This window comes from Hevea brasiliensis, chromosome 18 (assembly GCF_030052815.1).
Source record: "Hevea brasiliensis isolate MT/VB/25A 57/8 chromosome 18, ASM3005281v1, whole genome shotgun sequence".
In the NCBI taxonomy this organism is placed as follows: Eukaryota; Viridiplantae; Streptophyta; class Magnoliopsida; order Malpighiales; family Euphorbiaceae; genus Hevea; species Hevea brasiliensis.
Window position 1 is genome coordinate 35633023 of NC_079510.1, and position 22889 is coordinate 35655911.

At 31.1% G+C, this 22889-nt stretch overlaps 3 protein-coding genes across 3 annotated transcripts; 1 reads left to right on the top strand and 2 right to left on the bottom strand.

Annotated features, from left to right (window-relative positions):
* Positions 1 to 495: 495 nt before the first annotated feature.
* LOC110643384 (uncharacterized) lies at positions 496 to 2413 on the top strand. Its single transcript, XM_021795737.2, has one exon. It carries the CDS (start codon positions 707 to 709, stop codon positions 2291 to 2293), a length of 1587 nt encoding a protein of 528 aa, XP_021651429.2. The 5' UTR covers positions 496 to 706; the 3' UTR covers positions 2294 to 2413.
* A 406-nt stretch (positions 2414 to 2819) lies between these two features.
* On the bottom strand, positions 2820 to 12888 carry LOC110643383 (phosphoglucan phosphatase LSF1, chloroplastic). Its single transcript, XM_058140538.1, has 11 exons — positions 12829 to 12888; positions 8027 to 8506; positions 7831 to 7937; positions 6997 to 7453; positions 6829 to 6897; positions 6150 to 6271; positions 5608 to 5823; positions 4956 to 5061; positions 4677 to 4789; positions 3768 to 3912; positions 2820 to 3241 (listed from the first exon to the last, which is right to left on the bottom strand). The coding sequence occupies exons 1-11, from the start codon at positions 12886 to 12888 to the stop codon at positions 3122 to 3124; spliced, it is 1995 nt and encodes a 664-aa protein (XP_057996521.1). The 3' UTR covers positions 2820 to 3121.
* Positions 12889 to 12920: 32 nt separating this feature from the next.
* Positions 12921 to 14095, bottom strand: LOC110643396 (uncharacterized). Its single transcript, XM_021795755.2, has one exon. The coding sequence runs from the start codon at positions 13989 to 13991 to the stop codon at positions 13089 to 13091; it is 903 nt and encodes a 300-aa protein (XP_021651447.2). The 5' UTR covers positions 13992 to 14095; the 3' UTR covers positions 12921 to 13088.
* Positions 14096 to 22889: the final 8794 nt, after the last annotated feature.

Here is a 22889-nt window from a genome sequence, read left to right on the forward strand (position 1 = left end):
TTTTCTGAAAAATACACTTATAGAAAACTTGCTTTCATAAAACTTTACTTTCTGTTTGGTATACAAATTAATTTTTAAAAATGTAGTTTGCTTTTAAATTATAAAAAAAAATAATATTCATAAAATAATTTAAAATATAATAAATTAAAAAATAAATTAATAAATTTATTACACTTATCTAAATAGATTACTTCCCTTACATAAAAAAAGTAAAGTGTGCTACTATTTAAGAAATTAATTTGATAATGTAAATCAAATAATATTATTTTCTGCACTTACCCCAACCAAACAACATCTAAATCAATTTTATTAATAACTCTTGCTTCCATATTGACAATTAAACCAAATATATATATATATATATATATCGCTTAATTTATTAAATTTTCATTCAATACGCTCCAACCTATGTATGAAGATTTTAAGGGAGTTTTTGTGATGTAAAATTGAACAAGCAAAGTATCCGAGCTTCAGTGAACACGTGTAAGCTGCCTCACCAACAAAACGCAGTAATTAATGCAACTTCAAAATACACCCGCAAACTGCCCACAGCCACTGCTTCTCGTGCCCGGTTAGTGGCTACTGTTAGCTCCAAGTTTTCATATCCATTTTCCACTCATTCTCTCCTTTTAAACCTTACACATCGTCTCTCACAGTCACCTCCAAATTAACTAACAAAAACTCCAACCAAATTGAACCCAGATCCATGATGATTGATATATGGTCCTGGATCTCTGAGCTCCCTGAGTTGGCCGACTGGACCGACTCAGACTCCTCTCACATCATCGAACTCGCCACCTCCAAACCGCCTGGAGATGACTTCACTCGGACTATTCAACTCAAAGCAGAGAGAACTGCTGGGTCCAACTTGGAAGCATTAGTGACCTTCACTATATCCTTACAGGGTTTTCACCCCCACAATGCTCCAAAGACCCTCTGGGTTTCTGATACCTGTCCTCTCAATTCAGAGAAACCCTTCCTTCCCCTATTACTCCAGCTTCTCCAAGAAATCATCACCCGCTCACCCATGGCGCACAATACTACTTGTCCTCGTTCACAGCTACAAAAACTCAAGCCCGAACCGATTTCTTGGATAATGGACTCTCACTCACTGGAATCTTTTTCGAGTTTCTTCAACTTAGTGTTTCTGATGCGCTTGTTTTGGCTGTGCGTGTGTGATGCTCCTAGTGAAGTTGGGTCCTTATACTTTGAATCCCTATTGCGTCCTAACCTTGAAGCCTTCAAATGTGAACAAAACCCTGCTCTGCGAACCTTTCTGATTACTGTGGGAGTGGATGCCGAGCTCTGTTTTATGCGCACCCTTGGGTATATGCTAACAAAATGGCTTATTTTAAGGGAGGTGGGCGTAGGATTGCATGTTTTAGCCCCTATGCTGGATCATCAAGTAAAGTTATCTTATGCAATGGAGGCTCATGGGTTTTGGGTACTCAAGGGCTATGCACCCATTTTGGCTATGGATCTTACTACAAGTTCTAGAAATAACAAATTTCCTGCTATTGAAGCAAGGGATTCAGTGCTAAAGTACGCCTTAGCACACCAACAGTTAGAGGCAATCTTACAGTTGGAATATTCAGTTAGTTTCTCTGAAGGGTGTATTCGGGTTAAGGTACGCGTGGATAACTTGCGGTTCCACGTGGCGAAATTAGGATTTAAGAAAAATGATGATGCAGATTACGCAGACGAGAGGCATTTTGTGTCCAGGGCTCGAGTTTGGGTCGGGCCAGAGGTTGGGGCAACTTATGTTGTTGGAATGAGCTTGGGTAGGTCCACTGATAATGGAGAGAGAGAAGTGGAAATGCAGAGCGTTATGAAGGGGAATTACGAAGATTCAAGAGCTCCTAAGGTGAAAACAAGAGCAAGAATGGCAACAAGGACGAAGATGAAAAATTGGAGGTGGGATCAAGATGCTGAAGGGAATAGTGTTATTTTCGATGCAGTTTTGTATAACAATACTACTGATCATGAAGTTGCTACATCGAAAATGGTTAACAATAATAGCGGTGGAGGAAATAACAATGGTGCTCGAAATAGATACAATGGGCAGACAAGACCATTTACGAAAACAAGAGGGTTGGTTTTTGCAGGAGATGAATATGGGGAGGGAGTAGAGTGGAGATTGAACAAGGAAATGGAAGGCAGTGTTTTGAAGTGGAGAATAGGAGGGCAAGTTTGGGTAAGCTATTGGCCTAATGAAGTGAAGAGTTCATATTTCGAGAGTAGATGTGTTGAATGGTGCAATGAGGTTGATTTGCCTTTAATTACAGGAAAATAAAGCCACTAGGAATAGAAATAGAACTGCTATTTTGTAAATATAAAAAGGCAAATGGAAGAGGTTGGTGTACGTATGTATATGACTGAAATCTGAAATAGAAGTGAGTTTTAAATGTATGCATACTATAGATTTACTGTTATGTATGTTTTTACCTGCAATCATCCCTTGGAACCAATGATGGATGTCCCATTAGTCGACCTGTTTCCAGTTTCTGCAATTTGAAGTATGATTAAACCACATTACATATCAAACATTGAATCAATCCTTGTATCTTACAGTACATTTACATATGTTTAAAGGCACCTCACCATGTTACTTCGATGTTCTAAAAGCTCTGTATATATCGTCTGCAGAAAAAAAAGTAGTTAAAACCATGTAGGTTTGGAGAGGCGAGATGATTCACATTACTAGCCCCAACACCACATCAACAAAATTGAAATACATGCCTAGCCTTCAGAATCAGATACAGGATTTCAAATACTCAACAGAATCCAGTTGTTCATACTTTGTATCCAGATAAAGTAGATTTTCAACAAGCAATGAAAAGACGAATTGCACTAGAGTAAAAAGCGTGTAATGGAACTACAAATCGAAGAATTTTGAGAGGCATTTTTGGATTACTCATCCATCATCATTCATGATACTAACACAACATGTTTTATTTCTATGAAGATTTATCACATAACAAAATCTCCCTGTTCACGAGGAATTCGTAACCGTGGTCGTTAAAATTATAATAATGATATTCGCCTTCACAGAAGAATGTTGAACATGTGCAGCAGTGGAAGTATGCAAAGCAGGTTGCCAGGGGTGACATCAAATGCTCAATTACTTCGGAGTTAGTCTGATTGGACAGACAGAAAATGCAATGCAACGAGCTGCTTTTGCTAGCATAAAACGTTCATTTTCTGTCAACGGCCTCTCAATCACCTTGATAATGTTGGCATCCTAAAATTTGGATCAAATGAATCAGAAAGTCAGAACATAATATCACAAAAACAATTTTTTTGGTCACTGAAGTTCCAGCTGCTCCCTTTGCCCTCCATTTCCCTCCCCCTTCGACATGCTTGAGAAGCATAGTTATTACCAACAAATTTAATTAACAAAGAAAAGGAATTTCTCTAACCAAGTTAGAATTACTTGTCATTTTATGAAAACAAGAATCCTTCAGGATTTCAGAGACAAACTCCAGGATGCCAAAAAAAAGTTGACAGTAGGAAAATTTCAAAGCAGGTAGCCTATTGACAAGTCCCTAATAGAAATTATCTTCTTTGATTGACCAAAGTTTGAACATAAATAGTCATTAAAAGAAGCAGCCTGGACTCTGAAACAGGTTTATGCAATACAGCTTTCCTCCTTTATCTTTTTTCTTTGCCTCCTACTTTGAGTTAATATGCTAGAAGCCAGTAATCAGAAAAATGGTATTAAGACACCTTACATTTCAAGTTCATATAAATAAGAGTCATACACCAACCTTCTTTTGTTGTTGAATAGAAGGCCTCACACTTGCAGTATCACTAACCACAATTACATTGTTGATATTTCCCCTTTCATCCCTTTCTGTTGGTGAAGCTGTTGAATGCCGCCATTGCCCATTAATGATGTACTTATAGTAGTACCTAAAAAAGCAGAGGATGTTATGAAAGCTTAGAAATAACTTCCAAAAACAAATATTTCAAAATATATGTAGTGGCAAGTCACATGATCTTACAAATTAAAAAACTATTGACTACAACAATTATCCTTAGATAATCCTATGGGTTGTGCAAACCAAAGAAGGTTGCGCAAAGTTGTGCTAATGGGACAAAGAAACACAGATAAAATTGAAAATAAAGCAGTCCAAGCTATTATTTCAGATGGATGAGTAGTTTCTTTTATGATTGACATATATCAAAAGCATTATGACTACAAAGTACAAAATGGAGAAGATTTAAAGCCTGTTCCATCTCATAATATTAACATATAGTACACCAAGTAGAACCCAGGCTACCAAAAATAAATACATAGAAAATCCCAAACCAAAACAGCAGCAACACACATCACTTGACAATTTAACTAAAATCAACAAGTAAACAATAATGTCCAAAAAGAGGATTGGAGAAGCCCCACTTATAGTGTGAATAAATTTGGAAGACCAAATTCTTCAACCACAAGTTTTCATTAGAACTAGAGAAGAGTTTGGAGTTTAGACCTAGTTCCAAGTATAAGATTCTTGGTTTCAAACACAGACAGTAAACTAAAGAAATGATGATGCACAATCTTAAACAATTCTTGAATACATATGTGAACAAAGATGCCATGCAGCAACATACATGAAAAGCTTACATATTGGAAGAACCTCTAAAGTTGATCAAGGAACTGTTGCAGGAAGCATAATACTTACTTTCCTTGAGGAAGTCTAACTTCAACTTCGTATCTTGGACCACCCATGTGACTTGCCTTCATTGGTTCTTTCCAACTTCCAGTGAAATCTCCAACCAGGGATACATCTTCTCCCTTTCATGCAGAGGCAGACAAACAAGTTGTTCTATGATCAGTTTGCTTCATTTAGACAATGGAATTGAAGCTTACATACCACATACTTCTTTACAAATTAGTCCAATTCCAGTACCATATAAAGAAAAACAGTGGCATTTCTTTTATTTTGAGTTCTAAGAGTCACCTCTTGACTATTCCACACAAAAGTCACAGCATGTGTTGCTGGTCCGTCATGTCTGCCACCTTCCACCATAGCTACAAGATCCCACGTTGCCCAAGCAATTGCCGGCCTGCCATTAAGAATTGTATATAATATGCTTTGGTTGAATTTAAAATAAAAATAAATAAATAAAACAAAAAGTTTCATAGCAATGAAGAGAGTATTCTTCAATTTCTTTCCACTGTTTAGTCCATTTGCAACAATTCTATATAATTAGGTCTAAATAGGGGTTTAGGATGACATAGAGAGAGAGGGCACTGGTATTCCCAATCCTACCATGGAAATAACTGAGTTTTTAATCCCTCACTCCAGTTAGTGGAGGATTTATTGAGCTAGAAAAAAGAAAAAAAATTGATTCTAGAAGCTAAATAAGGGCATACTATGAGTAATCACAAAAACAGTGTTCTGATATAAAAGTTAAAACGCACGAGGACGGATGTCTGGAGATGTTGCCAACAATCTATCATGCGAAGTTCTAGACTTGAGCAATAGCAGAAATGAAAAATATGGTTGAAATTTATATTTTCAGAACCCAACAAGAGATAAGTAGATCACCATAAATAATCCTCTGTATAGATAATGCTAAGCAGATAATAAAAAGGGTAGGCAAATGAACCTATCAGGTCTGCATGAGTGCAATCCGGTGACAAAGTTATATGCGGCATGAAGGGATGTATCAGTTATCCAGTGAAGGTATGCTATCACACAAGCAGGAGATCGATCAAAGCCAGTTGTACAAGTGACAAAAACTCGATGATTCTTTTTCAATAAGCGCAATAGAAGCCCCACAGAAAATGGTAATTTCTTCCTCAGGTCAAAGGAATCTGTATCTCTGCAACAAAATTTACAGGCAAATTTACCTTCCTGTACATTAAAATATTTTATCTACTCAGCCCATCCATAAAGCATTTCTTTTGAGTCAGTAAATTTCTAATAACACCTTTTTGGTTTAGCAAATTTTGATGTAACAAAACAAATATTGAAATATTGAGTTCATGTGGCATGCCTGCATGCACACTCCTTTAAGCATTGTGTGCATGCATCACCACACGAATGCCTAGCATGGATGAAAGTGAACTGTCCCAAGAGTTGGTATAAGCATCTTTCTTCATCAACAATCATCAACAAATGAATTGTGGCATGAAGCTTTTCACTTACTTTATAGGAAAGTTGATCATTAGAATATTAAATCTTTGGCATGACTCATTGATTGAACCAGAATTTATTCCCCAGTTTTCTGCTTCAATACGACTCTGGAAATTGAGTACAGCAGTGACTCCCTGTTGCAGAAATATTTTAAAGTGTTAAAGAATGAATGTGGAATTGGAAATAATTGGCCCATGCAAAGTAACTCTATGAACCAACAAGCTGTTCATAATTGATTCCTGGCACAAAACCAACTAAACAACTCTCTGTTCACAAGACATATTTAAACAAGCTAAGGAAGGAATGCTATATAGCTATATGAAGGTATTCTGCACAGCAGAACATTATATGCCAGCATTACACATCAATTCCAAAAAAAAAAAAAAAAAAAAAAGGTATATGCAAGCGATGATGGTGCTTGAAACATTAGTTAATCACGCAACCAATGTATTGGTACAACGGAACAAATATTTTATTAGATGAGTGGAAGATTATTGTCAAACTTCAATCAGAAGTTCCTGCAAATTAATAAGTTATTCAATGTCACATTATGATTGGTTGCCAATCTTTCAATTGGGATAAAATTACCAGTTTCTTTAATTAACATATTCCACTTTGCAACAGGAACAGATATGTTGAATAATTGGGCAGAGACCAGGACTATAAAATGTAATAAAGAAGAGGCACTCACCACATTTGACAACTTTTCCACATCAGCTTCAGTTTGTATACAAGATCCAACATATATTTGCTCTGTTATCTGACATGAAGAATAAAATAATAGAGATACGAATGTGAACTGCAGCGTTCAGTGATGAGTACTGAAGCTACATTTGCAAAGAAAAGTTGAAAAACATACCTTACTATAATTGGTACCAAGCCTATGATTGTAGTGCAGCTCGCCTTTAGAACGATGTAGTGCATTGATATACTCATCCAGAGGAAAACTTCCGTAAGCCCATTCTCCATCTTTAGACTCCCCCTCAGGAAAAACACAAACAAATGGGCTCACAGGAGGACGAAGGGTTTTCTCTGCTGGTGATTCCACATATCCATTTTGATCATTCAAAAGCTTCCATCCATGGGGTGCTAAAAACTTGGAGGAAAATGCTACGAAACCAGAATTCTCACTCCCTTCAGAAGAAGTTTTCAAATTAGACGATAGGATAGCTTTGTTCCAAGTAGCAATAGAAACCCGCCCTCTATTGAACATTAAGTCTATATCACTCAAAACTTGTAATTGGTGGATTGGAAAAGGGGAAAAGGGTCGCTCGAGGATCAAGCTAAAAGATCCATTCTTCTCCAACAGCATCTTCCTAAAAGAACAAAGATACTGAAAAAAATGAAAATGAAAAACTAGAGGAACAGAAGAAATTTCGAATTTTGGATGAAATGTAAAGCGTTAGTTGTTTATGGCCGCAAGGTAAATGAATTAAAATGCATATTAGTACAAAACAAGGACAGAGTAAAAGGAAATTCCAAAACTTTATTGAACAGAGGTGTTAAACAGAGCCACGAGCACATTGCTCCCTCCATCAAATGAAACAATTAGAACAACTTTCCAAGCATCACTATAACCATCAAAACGAAGAATTCAAAGGTTCGCTCCCTAACTAAACTAATTATTTAAAAATTCCTGAACCATCATGGAAATCATAACTGTTTAATAATGAAATGCAGACTATTTTCTTACTGCGCATCGCCAAAATCGCTGAACACAAAAATCCTGCCGCTGGACAAATTGGTGGCCTTCTTCAATGTGTCACCCACGATAACTATCCTGGACCTCTCCGCATTGCCCTGCAAATTAAACATATCGCTTATTTTAAGCTCCAAAATGTTAAACAAAAGAAGAAAAAGAGAAATCAAACAAGAATAATAACAAATACCCCTTTCTTAAGAGCGTGAACGAAGATTTTGCCATCGACGGAGAGACCAAACCGGATACCGAAAGGTTTCTCAAGAGTGACCATGTACTCATTGAGATTCATCTTAAAGGAGGAACCGTTGCCATTAGTGGACATTGTATAAACCCTAAGAGTTCCTTTACCAAGGCGAAGAACCTTCCTATTCTCTTTCTTGGAGGTGGAGATGGAGACGCCATTAACGAAGCACAGATCTCTGCCCCAGAAAGAAGAGGAGGAAGCTGCAGAAGGGAGAGAATGCAGAGCTCTGCTGCAACCAGGAAGTTGCAGGGAGGACATTTTGCGAGAAGAAACAGTGTTCTCGATCGAGGAATTTGGGCAATTGAAGCGATTAGTGAATAGTGTTGGTTTACAGAGATTGATGAGGAGAGATTGATGAAGAGAGAGAAGAGAGAAAGAGATTGATGAAGGGAGAAGAGAGAGAGAGAGCACCACATAGTTGAGCTAAGGATCGTCTGGCCCACGTGGCGTTTCGCGGGGCCTGCTTGGACGGGTGTCCTGACATATTTTAAGCCTAGTAAGTGCCACGTGGAAACATCTGAGTGCAATTTGGAAAATATCTCAACTTTATGCAGGAATAGGAAACTGGAAAGTGCTGACTTTTGCGGCTGCTTGCCTTGCCTAGATTCGTAGCCGATGAGTGTGCGTGAGAGAGAGAGAGAGAGAGGGAGAGAGATCAGTCCTAGTTGAGAAAATTATTTTTTTAAATATATTAATTAAAAAATATTAAAATTAATTAAAATTAAATTTAATTAATTTTAATATTAAAATAATAAAATAATTTTTTTAATTATTATTTTTAATAATATTTAAAATAATATTTTTATTTAAAAAATTAATTTTAGTATCTGAAATTAAATATTAAACAGGACTTAGATCTATGCTTTAAAAAAAATTAATTTAATTTTTATTAATTATTTAATTTTTTATTTTTAAAAACATATTATTCAATTCTTTTTTTTAAACATAATATTAAATAATAATAAAATTATTATTTAATCTAAATTAATTTTAAGTCTAATTAATTTTTTTTTAATTTTTGTTTTATCTCAATTTAATATTTTTTAATGAATTCTTTTGTTTTCCATTATTTAGAGTGCATGAAATTTAAAAAAAAAAATTAGGTGAACTTTAGAAAAAAGAAAAAGAAGTAAGAGACCTATTATTTAATTTATATAAGGTTTTTGTTTGTATAAATGAATCTGGGATATGTATCATGAGTTTATGTTTGCAACTCAAGGTATATTTATTTTATAAAAAATATTTTTTTATATATTTTTAAATGATTGAGATATTTAAAAAAAATAATTAACTTAAAAAATTTATATGATGAAAGAAAATTTAAAATATTTTTTTATGAAAAAGTATGTCATTTTATATAATATAACAAATACTATTATACACATTATTTTTTAAGAAATGAATGAAAAAAATTATTAATAATTTTTAAAATTAAAAAATAATAATTAAAATATATAGTAATTTTTCCTTATTGGGATTGGCAGGCGTTGCTAATGGGATCCTCGTCCTCTCGGATCCGGAGAAATCCCGCACGTTGAGCACGTGAGTACCATCGAATTTCGAAGTGTCTCCTGCCGGTATGCATCTACAATATAATACTGGAGAAATTATTTTGTAATCCACACTTTATGGTAAAATTAATAAATAATTTTTATATTAAAAAAACATATTAAGTAATTCATAAATCTTAATTTTATCATACATTTTTATTTTTATCTACTTTTACTGTTAATAATAAATATTTTTTTTTATAAATTTTAATCATTGTAAATGTTTTTATTTTTAAATTTTTATTATTATTAATATTTTCATTCCCGTTGATTACTTAAATATAATTTATTATAAAGTTAATATATAAATTTTACTTTTATTTATTTATAATTAGGTCTTGTTATATATTTATTAGAGCAAAATAATTGGTTTTAATTCTTTTCGTCGCAAAAGGTTATATTGTGAAGGGCCTACAAATTCTTTTTAATCTTCAATCAAAATCAAATTATGAATTGCTCTTCAAGATATGCATATGAGTGCCAATTTTCTTGGGTTCACACTTTCTTGTGGAAAGATTAATAAAGGGATAGACATTAGAATCATCCCTTTTTGCCTTTCCACATTTCTCTAGATGACTACAAATTAAAGTGGGAGAATTTTTTTTTGGGTTGAACTATGATGGATTTGGAAATTTTGTTTGATTTATTCAGGAATTGTATTGATAAATTAATAATAAAAAAATTTTTATTTAAATTCGATTCATCATGAATTTAATGTATAAACATATGGGACTCACATATTTAATAGTTAAATGTTACCGTAAATTCTATAAGAAAAATCCCTTAATAATAAAGGTGAATTTATTTAATAATGATTATATGAACTCAAATCTTATTAATTATAATCCCTTTCGTGATATTAAAAAATATGTCATTTAATTATATTTTAGCTAAAATTATGAATATTAAAATTAAAATTTATGAATTAAATTTTTTTAATTAATTATATATATAAAAGGAATAGAGCGTCCTGTGTCTTTCAGATCTAATATATCTATACAATTATTACTAGACTATGTTTACCGATATATTTATGAATTTAAATTGAATTAATTACAATTTTCCTTGTTTATTATCCAAAAAGAAAAAAAAGTAAAATCATGAACCCATACCTTAATTCAAGCTTAAAATTTAAGCAAACAATTAAATGAAAATGAGAATTCACACAATTAAAAAAATAGTTGAGGTGATTTTTTATTATACAATTCAATTTATGATATTCTTAATATTTCACACAAAATAAAAAACACATAATCAATCATGGTAATATAGCTTAAATTTTAGAAATACTTTTTATTGATTGGAATTATTATCTAAATCGAATATTTTACGAAATTTATGATAACAGCGGAGGGTAAAAGTCAATAGACTCGGATAATATAAATATTATAAATTTTACCAATTTCAATAAATTATGAAAATTTGTGTAAACTCATTGAGAAGTCTTAACTTTTTTTTTAATCATTTTACAGCCAAATTATGTAAAATCTTATGTATTTTTTCTCTATATTGTATTTATATAATTATATATGACTTAAATTCACGTGCCTGACGTACATGTAAAAATAGGGGTACAAAATTGTAAGAATTCCTTCAAAAGTATTCATGTTGGTCCATTGTTCCTTTAATTAGGACTATGTTATCTAAAAGTTTTGAAAATTAAAATTTTATTCATAATTTTATTGTATTTTTACAAAATAAAAACACCATTTATTTACCTATAAATTTTAGTGTATTTTTAAGAAAATTACTATTTACTCCTATAATATTTATATCTTTATGTAAATTTTATTCATATTTTTATATTATTTAATTTTAATCTCTTAATATTTTATATTTTGATTTTGGACCCTACATTTTAAACAAAATTTCATTTAATTTGGTTTTAATATTTATCTTTGACCCTCAAAACTGAATTTCTAATTCCCCCTTGCCTAAACACAATTTGCATGAAACATGAAAGCCTCCTTTCTAGTTTCTATATATATGTATGTAACTTCTCTCCTCATTTTCTAAAGAGGATTAGGTAGTGGTCCATTTTCTTCTCTTATTTGTAGATAGATAGTGATTGCTCAAGTTTTTCTTTTCTTTTCTTTTCTTTTCCTTTCTTTGATTTTTCCATTTAATTGTACAAAATTATGATAAATAACACCAAATTTAATATCCTGCCTGGGTCACCTTCATGTATTTATTTTGAATCACATGCCTATCTAATGAAGTGTAAGTGTCAACTGCAAAATTGGGCCATTTCCTTTGTTCACAAGATCAAAGAGTTGCAAAGTCCTTGCTCACAACAAAACTAGTATGTGATGTCTTAACCTAACATAATTAGAATAATTTTAATTAGAGTGAAAATTTTATCAAAAATTTGAATATAAAAATAATTTCAAGATACTTAGATTAAAAATTATGTTTGGATTATTAATAAATTTGATTAGATTTGAAATATAAATTAAATGGAATATATAAACTAATAATTGTTTAAACGAAGTAAAAAATAAAGAGAGTTGAAATAAGGACCTGTTTTGTAAACAGGAACGCCATAGAAGAAAAAAGTGAGTAAAATTATAAAGAAATTAAAATTCTTGTGAAAATTATTTTCTAAATCTTTTTCACAGAGAATAGAAAGGAAAGCATAGGAATTGATTTACGAATTTTACACGTTTTGATGGAAAGAAAAAATAAAAGGAGAAAATTATTACATCTTTACGTTATGTCCATACTGAATAAATAAAATTATATTATAAATAATTATATTGAATAATATGATATAATTATATAGTTGAATGGTACAATATTATTTATAAAAATATACTATTTGAATAATAATTTATTTTTAAATTAAAATCTACGTTTTTCTATATATATATTTAATAAATATTTAGTTATAAATACTCTTAATTTGAAACTAAAATTAAAAAAAAATAATTTATAAAAATAAATTAAATTAAACATTAATTTATCTAAGTGCATGTGAAAGAAAAAATACATATAAAAAAAAATTTCCACTCTTTTCTATCCGACAGAAAAATAAACTGATTCAAGAATATTATTTGAACATTTTTATATAAATTTTCATAATTTTTTTTAAACATGAGCATTTAATTTTAAAAAAATTTATTTTTCCTTTTCATAAAACAAGAAATTTTTTTTTTTTTTATTCTCTTATCATTTTCCTTTTACTCACCACAAAACAGCCCAAGAGGGTCCATTTCCATGAGCTGCATGAATCGTAAGATTCCCACTGCTCTTCATTGATCTGGCAGCCGAAGAAGAAACAAACTCTCTGCCATTAATTTGGTCTTCTAATTAAAAATTCCAAACCAAGAATATATCTATGAACATAAATATTTACACAACTAATAAATTATAACAAAACCAAAACAAATTTCCTCAAACTCTCCAAATCCTATTAACGGAATTTAATTTTTTTTTTTTTTGAAATATATATATAATTAGAATGGAGGAAAATTCCTGCCCGGTCCGTTCACATTGGCAAAGAAGCCCACCAGTCCTTGCCTGTATGGCAAGTACGATTTTCTCTTATCTCCTTCCTTCAATGCCTTGTTCCTTATATAGAACAATTCATGTGCTGATACTTTCCCTTTGGGCATGCCTGCTTTTGCCGTAACTATTTTGCCTTTTTCAACTTTCTCCTCTTTCTTCCCTGAATTGATGTTGTTGTTATTATCGTGATGATGATTATGATCTGGATTCAAAAATATGAACGATTCCTTTCCGTCGCTGCTGCATCTTCGAAGATGCAACAAATCTAGCAAACGCCACCGTTGCTTCGACGATGATCCGGTGGAATTGCTCTTTTTGCATCTTGACGGCGAACGGTTAGGCGAAGGCGATTGTGACGACTTTTGCGGCGTCCAAACACAATAAGTTTCAGGTAAAATTCCGTCTAATTCGTCCGCATCAGTACCCGAAGACGAGGATGGAGGATCTCGATCTTCAATAAACATATTCTCCAAAGGTAAGCGAACTGTGGATGATTTGTGATCTTGGCTCTGGTCTTTTGACTCATTTTCATACTTCAACAGGAGATCTCGATCGAACAGCGGGAAAATCGGAAAGGCGACCTTATGATCTTCATCGGTTGCTGTACAAAATTCGGGATTTGCGCCGACCAAAACGAACTCGAAATCAACGTCGTCCTCATCGCTGCTACTGCTGCCGCTGCTATGGTTGTCGTTTTGGTTCGTGAAAACAGTAACCATATTGTTCGCTTCCTCTTTCCCGACTTTATCTGCGATATCAGCTAGTTGATCAGAGGAGTAGCTATTGAAACTGGGAGAAAACGACACCGTAGAATCTAGATCTTGCATTCGGAACAGCTCTTGAGTTTCCATATAGGTAGAAAGAAAGACAAAACGATAAAAAAGAGATTGCTCAGTTAGTTAGAGAACCGAAGAAGAAAGGGGATTGTTGAGGCACGACAAAGGTGTGAATGAATATTTATACTCACGGAGAGTTGGGTGGAAAATGAGCTTACGCGTGTGATTATCTAAGAAATATCATTAAAAGGTAAAGGTAAATTAATTAAAAAGGATCGGCAGCTTAGGACTCTTTGCTTTCCTTGCGTAGGTGGTTGCGTAATGGACACGTTGAACAGAGTTAGAATACACGTGTGCGTGGTGCGTAAATTTCGTCGGCCTTGACATCATCAGCAATGAGCCCACCGTAGCGCCAGGCGTCTACTAGCTTCTGGAAATATTAAAAAAAAAATTACAGTTATTTTTAACGTCCATGGGTCACACCGTGTCGTTTTGCCATTTATTGTGGCGGTTAGGGGACTTCCATGTAAATCTAAGCCACGGACCGCTTCGAATTGTGAATTGGACTGAAATCCATTTGAGTTAAATTGAGATCAGATCAAATCAATAATTTCAGTTCGCGAATCAAATTGGAGTGTAGATGATTGGTTTCGTTCCTCTTCCTTCCTTGAACTTACATCGAAACTACCAGATTGAATTAACGATTTTGATAATATTATCAAATTAAAATTAAAATTAAATCATATCATTTCGAATTGAAACTATCAAGAATTGATACTGATATAAATTATGAGATAAATTGAACTAACAATCTTGAATCAAAACCGAACTGAACTTGACCCTTGGCCAATTCTACTTTCCATGTCCGTTGTGTGTGTTTATATGCAAAAATCTCATTGTTCAAAAACTACTTAGTTTCTTGAATCCAAATTCAAGAATTAAGGTTAATTGTTAATTATAGTTTAAATTCTACAATCAAATCATAAAAGACAGATATTTTTCATTTTGTGAATATCTAATTTTAACATAAATGTTAGGCTTGTGATTAAATAATAATTATTTAATAAATTGATAATGATTTATTTAATATGCATCATCATAATTAATGAGTCTTATTAGATACAAATTACCAATGTTAAGGCTTAATTTCATGAAAATTTTTTATCAAAATTCGATTTATATTGTAAATTTAAGATATAAATATATAAAATTTATTAATTTAATAAGTAAATTTTATGATATATTTTATGTCTTATATGTATGAAAAATCGAATATGAAAAGAAAAATCCTTAAAGCGGCAAATATATATGTTCATTACTAGTCTTAGAATATGGAGTCGTGAAGCCTTAGCCCACAGCATTAGATCGAAGCAAGGAAAATGTCAATTGACGGTCAACTTCTTCTTCTAGTAGGTAAAGCCTTCCTAACAATCGGATAAAAGAATAAAAATGTGAAACATACGCAAATGTCACAATCCCATCTGGTCTCGGATTCAATATACAAAGCAGTACTCGTTGAAAATTGAAATATTCGTTCAAAATGTGAAAACAATCTCTCTCTCTCTCTCTCGGAATGGGTTTAAGATTATCCTGTTCCACCTTGTTCCAATTTTTTATCTATCATATAGTTTTATATGGGAAAATCTTAATTATTTAGGAAAAAAAAATTACCATCAACTTTAGATATAATATATACAATAAAATTTATATATAAAATAAGTGAGATTTATATATTTATATTTTTAGTTTATAATAAATAAAATCTATATATATATATATATATATATATATATGATAAATGATTTGAATGATTTTGAATTACAAATCTTTTAATTATAAAAAATAATTTTAAGTTAAATTTAATTATTTTACGAGATGTATTTTTTTTATAAAATAACATTTTTAGAATTAATTTTATATTCATTATTTTTAAATTAAAATTTAAATTAATTCAATCAATAATATGAATCAATTTCCATTCAGATAATAGGGAATTAAGTCAAATTAATGAGTCGAATAAAAATTATCACCTCAAATTTTATAACATACCCTTCTGTCCCATTCTAATAGATGATTTAAAAAAAAAATTATTCCATTTTATTTGTTATTTTATAAAATTAAGAAAATATTAATTATTTTTTTTAACTTTAACCTTATCTATTATTATTTTTAATGTATTCATCTATTTTTAACACCTTTTATATTTCAATTATGCTAAAGGATATTTTAATTAATTATCATTATTTTTATAAAAATATTTTATTTAATTATTTCTTTAATTTTTGTGTAAAACCTTTAAAAATCTATTACAAAGAGTCGGAGCAAAATTTTTCTTTTTATCGTTGAAAATAAAATTAATTAATAGTACAAATAGTGCAATTAATTACATTAAATTATTTTTTGTACAAAAATAGAAATTGCAAAACCCATTAATGTCTCATATGGTACACTCCTTTATAGCTTTTTCTTTTTTCTTTCACGATACATTTTCTTTTTTCAAATTTACTATAAAGTTAATCAGCTTTTTGTTTTTATTTTTTTTATTAAGGAGTTGTAAGTAAATTTTATATATTAAAAATTTTACCCATATGGATAATAAAAAAAAAAATAAAAAAAGTCAAGCTTGAAATTCCAAAGATAGAGCTAACTAATTGCTATACAGGGAATTTTATTTTAGCAAAGGGGGAAAAGTCCAACATCGAAGAAATATTACAGAATCGTTAATGAAGACGAGAGAATTGGAGAATTCTAGAAGTGCCTCTGGTGTGGACTGGACTTTCAAGAGGACAGCAAACAGATCAGTTCATGTTCGGTTCATATCCATCAGCTGCAGCCGTGACGTCGACGCCCATCAATATAATTTTAAAGTATTTAAATTTTAATTTATAATATAAAATTTGTTATTTTTAACTTAAAATTTTATTTATTTCATATAAGATATTTTCATATTTTTTTAATATTTAAATTACTTAGAAAAATTGACGGCCATATGATAAAAGAAAAAAATTAAGTCATCTTTTAGAAAAATAATTTTTTTTATTTTTATTAAAATATAAAAATATTAAATAATAAAAAATATTTTTCATAAAAAATATTAATTATTTTAAACAAATAAAGTCTAAGAACATAAAATATTTTTATGACGTTCGGTGACTAATTTCTAAATTATTTCTACTGATATGTCACTTATAATTCAACTCAACTCAATTAAGCTTTTATCCCAAAAATTTGAGGTCGACTATATAGATTCGTTTTCTCTACTCTGAACGATTTTGCGTTAAATCCTCAGGAATATATAATACTGATACTGATATGGCACTTATCGAATTAAAAAAAATATATATATATTTTTTATTAATTTAATACTTTTTAAAAAAATTTTAATTAATTAAAAATAATATTTTATCATTAATTTCTCTGTCCACAACTCTCTCTTCACTCATAGCCTCAATGATTCAAATTGCATAAATCAACACTTTAATATACCAAAATATATTTACGTGAAGCTATCAATTCATGAAAATATATATATATATATATATATATATATATATATATATATATCTATATATATATATTTATTTAATAAATATCATATTAGTATAAATGATCTAGAAATTAATGTGAAAATTTATGTTATTTAAATTAAAGATTAAGTAGTATTTATATTATAAATTGAAGTTTAACCACACACTTTTAAGTTGACGTATTGTTTGTATGATTTGACCCAACCTTTGTTTTTTTGTGCCTCTTGATTCTTGCTAATAGAGGAAATAATTTCTATTGGACTTGAAAATAATAAATATTTTCAGAAATTGACAATTATATCAAACATTTTAATATTAAATCACTTATCTCAACATTTAAAATTAAAAAAAATAATTATAACTAAATCTTAAAAATAATTTGAAAAAATTTAAATTTTACTAATAAAAAAATAAAAAATAATAATTTATAGTCAATACATTTTATTATAATAACAAAATGAATTTAAATAAAAATTTAACATTTAAAATTTACATTTTACTGCTATAAATTTTAAAATTTAGCTAAAATTACTTTCAATTTTAAAGATTGATCAAATATATGGTTCAAAATTAAAACATTTAGATATAATTACTGATTAAGAGAAAATTTTGATTTTTTTTTCAATTGACCTAAAAATAATTAGTATCAATCAAACATAATATTTAATTACCCTTAAATAAAATTAGTATCAATCAATCATTAAAAAAATTAGAGAAAATAAAAAATTGATATAAAGTTGAAAAATTTTTGAGAAAACAAGATCTTCACAACTAAGCTATATATGTTTAATTAGTTGACATAAAATATAGCATATATAATGGTGTAATTAATGAAGGAAGGAATGGAAGTTAGAGGTGTTTTTCATGTAATGTTGAGTGTTGATGAATAAAAATATTAAATACATGCTGACCTGACTTCTGTTTAATTATAATTAATGCATATATTAATTATAATATTTTGATTAATTGGACCTACCAATAAGAATAATGGCTTAGTTTTAATGTGGTTGGTGTAGAGGGATTTCATTCTATATATGTGCATATACATACATTGTTTTTCCTCAGGGTTTAATTTTCATTCTTGGAGAAGGCATTTATAGTTTAATGGAGAAATTTTAGTGGCATGCATCACATAGGGAAATTATTGTGGTCTATTCAATTTGAATATACCTTCATCTATAAAAATGTGAATAACATTCAGGTACATAAATTTTAATTTATAATATAAAATTTTTAATTTTAATTTAAGTAATATAATTTTTTAAAAACTTTTAGCAATTAGTTTTTATATTATTTATATTAACATGAAATTTATAAAATTAAATAAATTATATTTTCATGAATTGGTAATTTCAACTAAACAAATTTTAGATTACTAAAGTGTTAATTTGTGTAATTTGAATCGTTGAAATTGTGGGTGGAGAGAGAATAAGAAAGAGAAACTAGAGAGAAGTTAAGTGTGAAATTAACAAAGAGAAAATATTCTATAAATGGGTAGTAAAGGTTAAAAGGGGTTTTATATTATGTAATAACCAAATTTTTAAAAAATATAAATTTTATATTTTGATATGATATTTAAATATTATCCTAACATTATTTTGTTATTTTAATAAATAATATAAGATTATTATGAAGTTAGATTTAATCTTTTAGATTATTGAATTTAAATTATAGTTTTATGTTTTGATATTTTTAAATTTGATATAATGACTACTATTATTAGTATTAATGATATTATGTCTAATTAAATTATTAAGTAAAAGTTATTCTAAATATTATTAATAATAGTTAAATATTATTTTAAATTGGGTTTAATAATTTTTTTTTTATAAAATATTATGTATTTTAAAAGTTAAGAATTATATATATATATATATATATATGCAAAGAGGGAGATGAAAAGTAATGAAAGTGACAACTTCCTTATTGGGCAGTGTGTGGGCAGTGAAAAAATAAAAAGTTAAAAAAAAATCCTAAAAGTTGGCAAAAACACTCCCCCCCCCCCCCCGGGCGCCCCTTCTCCCTTCTCTCTTCTCTCTCCCTCACCATCTCTCTCTCTCATCTTCTTTCCTAACCGGCCAGCAGCAGCGCCGACAAGGTTCTCCCCCCCCCCTCCCCAACCAGGTCGGCCCCCAGCCAGCAATGGCACCCAACAGTAAGCAACAGAGAGAGAGAGAGAGAGAGAGAGAGAGAGAGAGAGAAAGAGGAGAGAGAAAGTGATGACAGCGACTTTCCGGCTGTTTTTCCGACGATCCGACATTCGGATCGAAAATCTGAGACCACCGATGGACTCAGGATAGCGAAATCTTTGAGATAGGACCGGTCCCGCTCAAATCAGACATCGTTTAAAAAAGGCAATAATCGGACGGTCTAAATCGCTTGGTGAGATTTTCGAACTTTTTCGATTGCCAAAATTTAAAAATAAATTTATGATAATTATTAACAAAATTTGGATTTAATTTAGGTGCAACCGGATCTAGGATAGCTCACCGGCGTCGGGACCGCATTTTCAACCCGATTTGGCTGCCCGACAGTCTATCTCAGAGCATGGTCGATATTATAGCCAATCCTAGCATTTTCAGATGTTCTGGATGCGTTCCATGTATCAGAATTAGCATAGGTAAACCCAAACTCCAAGTTACTTATTTCTGGCTAATACTGATTTAGAATAAAAAACTCATAAAATATTCGTGGGTAATTGTAAAATTATAATTCTTTTTGCAATAGTCTTATAATCCTATTAAGGACCGCGGAGCAAAATTTTAGAACTTTTAGAGCTTGTTTGAGTGGATTTTTACAAAATGTCAATTATAGGGACTAAAATGTAAATTTTCAAGTTTATGACTATTGTCTGATTTGGAGGGCCCAGGAGGGGCAATATGATGTTGATGAGATGTGATTGTAGAAACTGAGATTTAGAAGTATTATTTGAATCTTTTTGCAGGTTGGGTAGGTCCTAGGTATAGAGGAAATTCTGTCGAATTTTCGGCATAAATTAGGATGTATTTGCCTCTTTAAATTTATTTTTATTGGAATTAGCACTAATAAATTCACAATAAAATTATGTAGGTGATCAGGGTCAACCATCTTCCTTCACCCAACCTCTACAGTAGTATCTGGTGTACTGTGAGTAAAATATTAATTTTAATTATAATTTCGATATTATTATTATATATTCAAGCATGCCTATGCATCACTTATAAGTATGTATCTATGTAGTTAAACATTAGGCACGTTTTATATTACATTCTTAATTGATGAATTGTCATGGATGTTGTTTCTAGTAATTTAGAGCAGTGTGCGTGCGTTGGCGTGCGTGTGGTATGGTATTGGATATGGACAGGATGGGTAGACACTGCTTGAGAGACACTCGCTGGGACTCAGTCCTTTATGGATAAATCGGATAGACATAGCTTGAGAGACACTCGCTGGGACCCCGCATTTGGTTTATTAAGTGAAAGTTCGGCTTGAGAGACACTCGCTGGCAGAGGTTGGATTAAGAGAGCTGTATAAGGGATCAGCTCCCATATATGTACTATTTGAACAGTGTTGGGTGTGTGAGTACTCCAAATTGCCTTTTCACTATTATAATGTGATTTGTATGAAATTTATGATGATGTTGCATTTCATTCCTTAGGATGCATTAGCTTTAGATAGCTATAGAAATTGTGGTTAAAATTGGTATTTTACTCTCTGAGTCGAACGCACACTCCTGTTCACTTTATTTTTTAAGGCTACAGGAGGAGACATTTTTCAGAATAACCTGTTTCTTTTCTCGCAGGTTATCAATAATTACTTAATTGTATTATTATTTTCTAAATTTGTAATTTAGAACTCTGCATGTGTTAGCAGTAGTATAGACCCTGTTTGGAAATTGTGTTAATTTACCTTCTTGAGGTTAATAAATAAATATTTGTATGATACTTAAACAATTTGTAAATGATGTAATTGGGTTGAGCTGGGCACCCCTAATGTGAGTTTTTTATAATTATTGAGTTAAGTTGGCCCGAAATAAAATTATAATAGTTTAATTTAAAATTATTTTATATATATGTTGGGCCTAAATTGTGGGCTTGGTCATGGGTTTGGGAACAGTAAGGCTTACTATAGGCCTTGGAGGTTTTATGTCGGCCCAGGTCCTAGTACCGGTCTGGCCCATAGGTTAGGTCGTGACAAAGTTGGTATCAGAGCTTAGGCTCTAGATTCTTGGGAAGTATATGTCTAAAGCTTTAAGAAGAGTCCAATTAGGAGTTCACATGCGGAATATAGGACTTTGTTTCGTTTTCTTCTGTAAATCCTTGTTTCTAGATTCTGCGTTATACCTCGATTAGTATAAAAGTGCCTCAGTTAATGTCTTGATTTTCATGGAGTACATAGAAATGTGAAATAGAGTTAGCAGACATGTTGAGATCTGCCATGGAAATACGTTCTCCAAGAAACACTATATTTCTATCAGTATGGGTCCAAGTGTTGTGCCTAGCTGGTGCTAGGCATGAGTACAAAAAGGTGAGTTTTGATAGTATAATTGTACTATATAAGGGTGAGGATACCACTGCTGGCAGTCGTCAGTGAATGACCCAGTCAGAGTAAGTTTATGATATTAGTAGATTCAAAAGAGATAAGAGATTGGAAGACTTAGTCTATCAGGATGTATCGTAGTAATTATACAATATTCTCGATGTCTGCTCTGTAAGCTGTAGATTATAGTACCGACATGAGATTATTGTGTTGAGCCACGTGCATCCCCATGGTGCTTCATAATGAGGGTGTTTGCGGATGGCCTCTGTTTTGGTACAGTTATGCCAGAATAGGGTTCTATTACTGCAACAGAGTTTGGAAATCCTAGGTAGAGATTTAAAATCCTAGAGCTAGAATATCGAAGGGTCACAGTTGTAAGGTAGCTAGAGTCAGTGACTCAGTTACCCTAGCATGAGCTACAGTTACATCAAGAACTTGTTGAAATACTAAAGGTTTCAGTATAGTCATAAATTAAAGGTAACACCTATAGGGTGAGGCCATTTGGTCTTTAATATAGGGTCTTAGATAGTTTTGGCATTGCAATGGGCCTTTTGCCTAAAGTTTAATGAAAAACAATATTCTTTATTATGTAGCAGCAGGGCGCAGGGTACAATTTTTCTCCCCTAAAGGAGACAGGATGCTATGGATGATGTTCATAGCCAATGAAACTACGCTTTAAGGGGTTGTAGTATGATAAGAGAGCAGATAGCCTGACATGGTTGTGGTAAGGTGGTAGATGTAGTACCTTTTTTGTTATCAGTTATGATGTAAAGCTTTTAAATTGAATGACAAGTTTGGATACCTAGTATTTCAAGTTTCAGCTAATAAATAGATATAAAAAAATTAGAATTGCTACAGATCCCCTCCCTAAGGTAGTAGGGGGTAGTATGCAGTCCAAAAGGATAAAAATACGGATCATGAAGGAGAA

Excerpts from the sequence above, each read along its gene's own strand:
- LOC110643383 (XM_058140538.1), bottom strand. The coding sequence starts at position 12,888 with ATGAAGAGCAGTGGGAATCTTACGATTCATGCAGCTCATGGAAATGGA. Across the intron at positions 7,454-7,830 it reads AGCGATTTTGGCGATGCGCA|GAAGATGCTGTTGGAGAAGA; the intron begins GTAAGAAAATAG and ends TTGTTCTTTTAG. Across the intron at positions 5,062-5,607 it reads CACTCATGCAGACCTGATAG|GCCGGCAATTGCTTGGGCAA; the intron begins GTTCATTTGCCT and ends TCTTAATGGCAG.
- LOC110643396 (XM_021795755.2), bottom strand. The coding sequence starts at position 13,991 with ATGGAAACTCAAGAGCTGTTCCGAATGCAAGATCTAGATTCTACGGTG.
- LOC110643384 (XM_021795737.2), top strand. The coding sequence starts at position 707 with ATGATGATTGATATATGGTCCTGGATCTCTGAGCTCCCTGAGTTGGCC.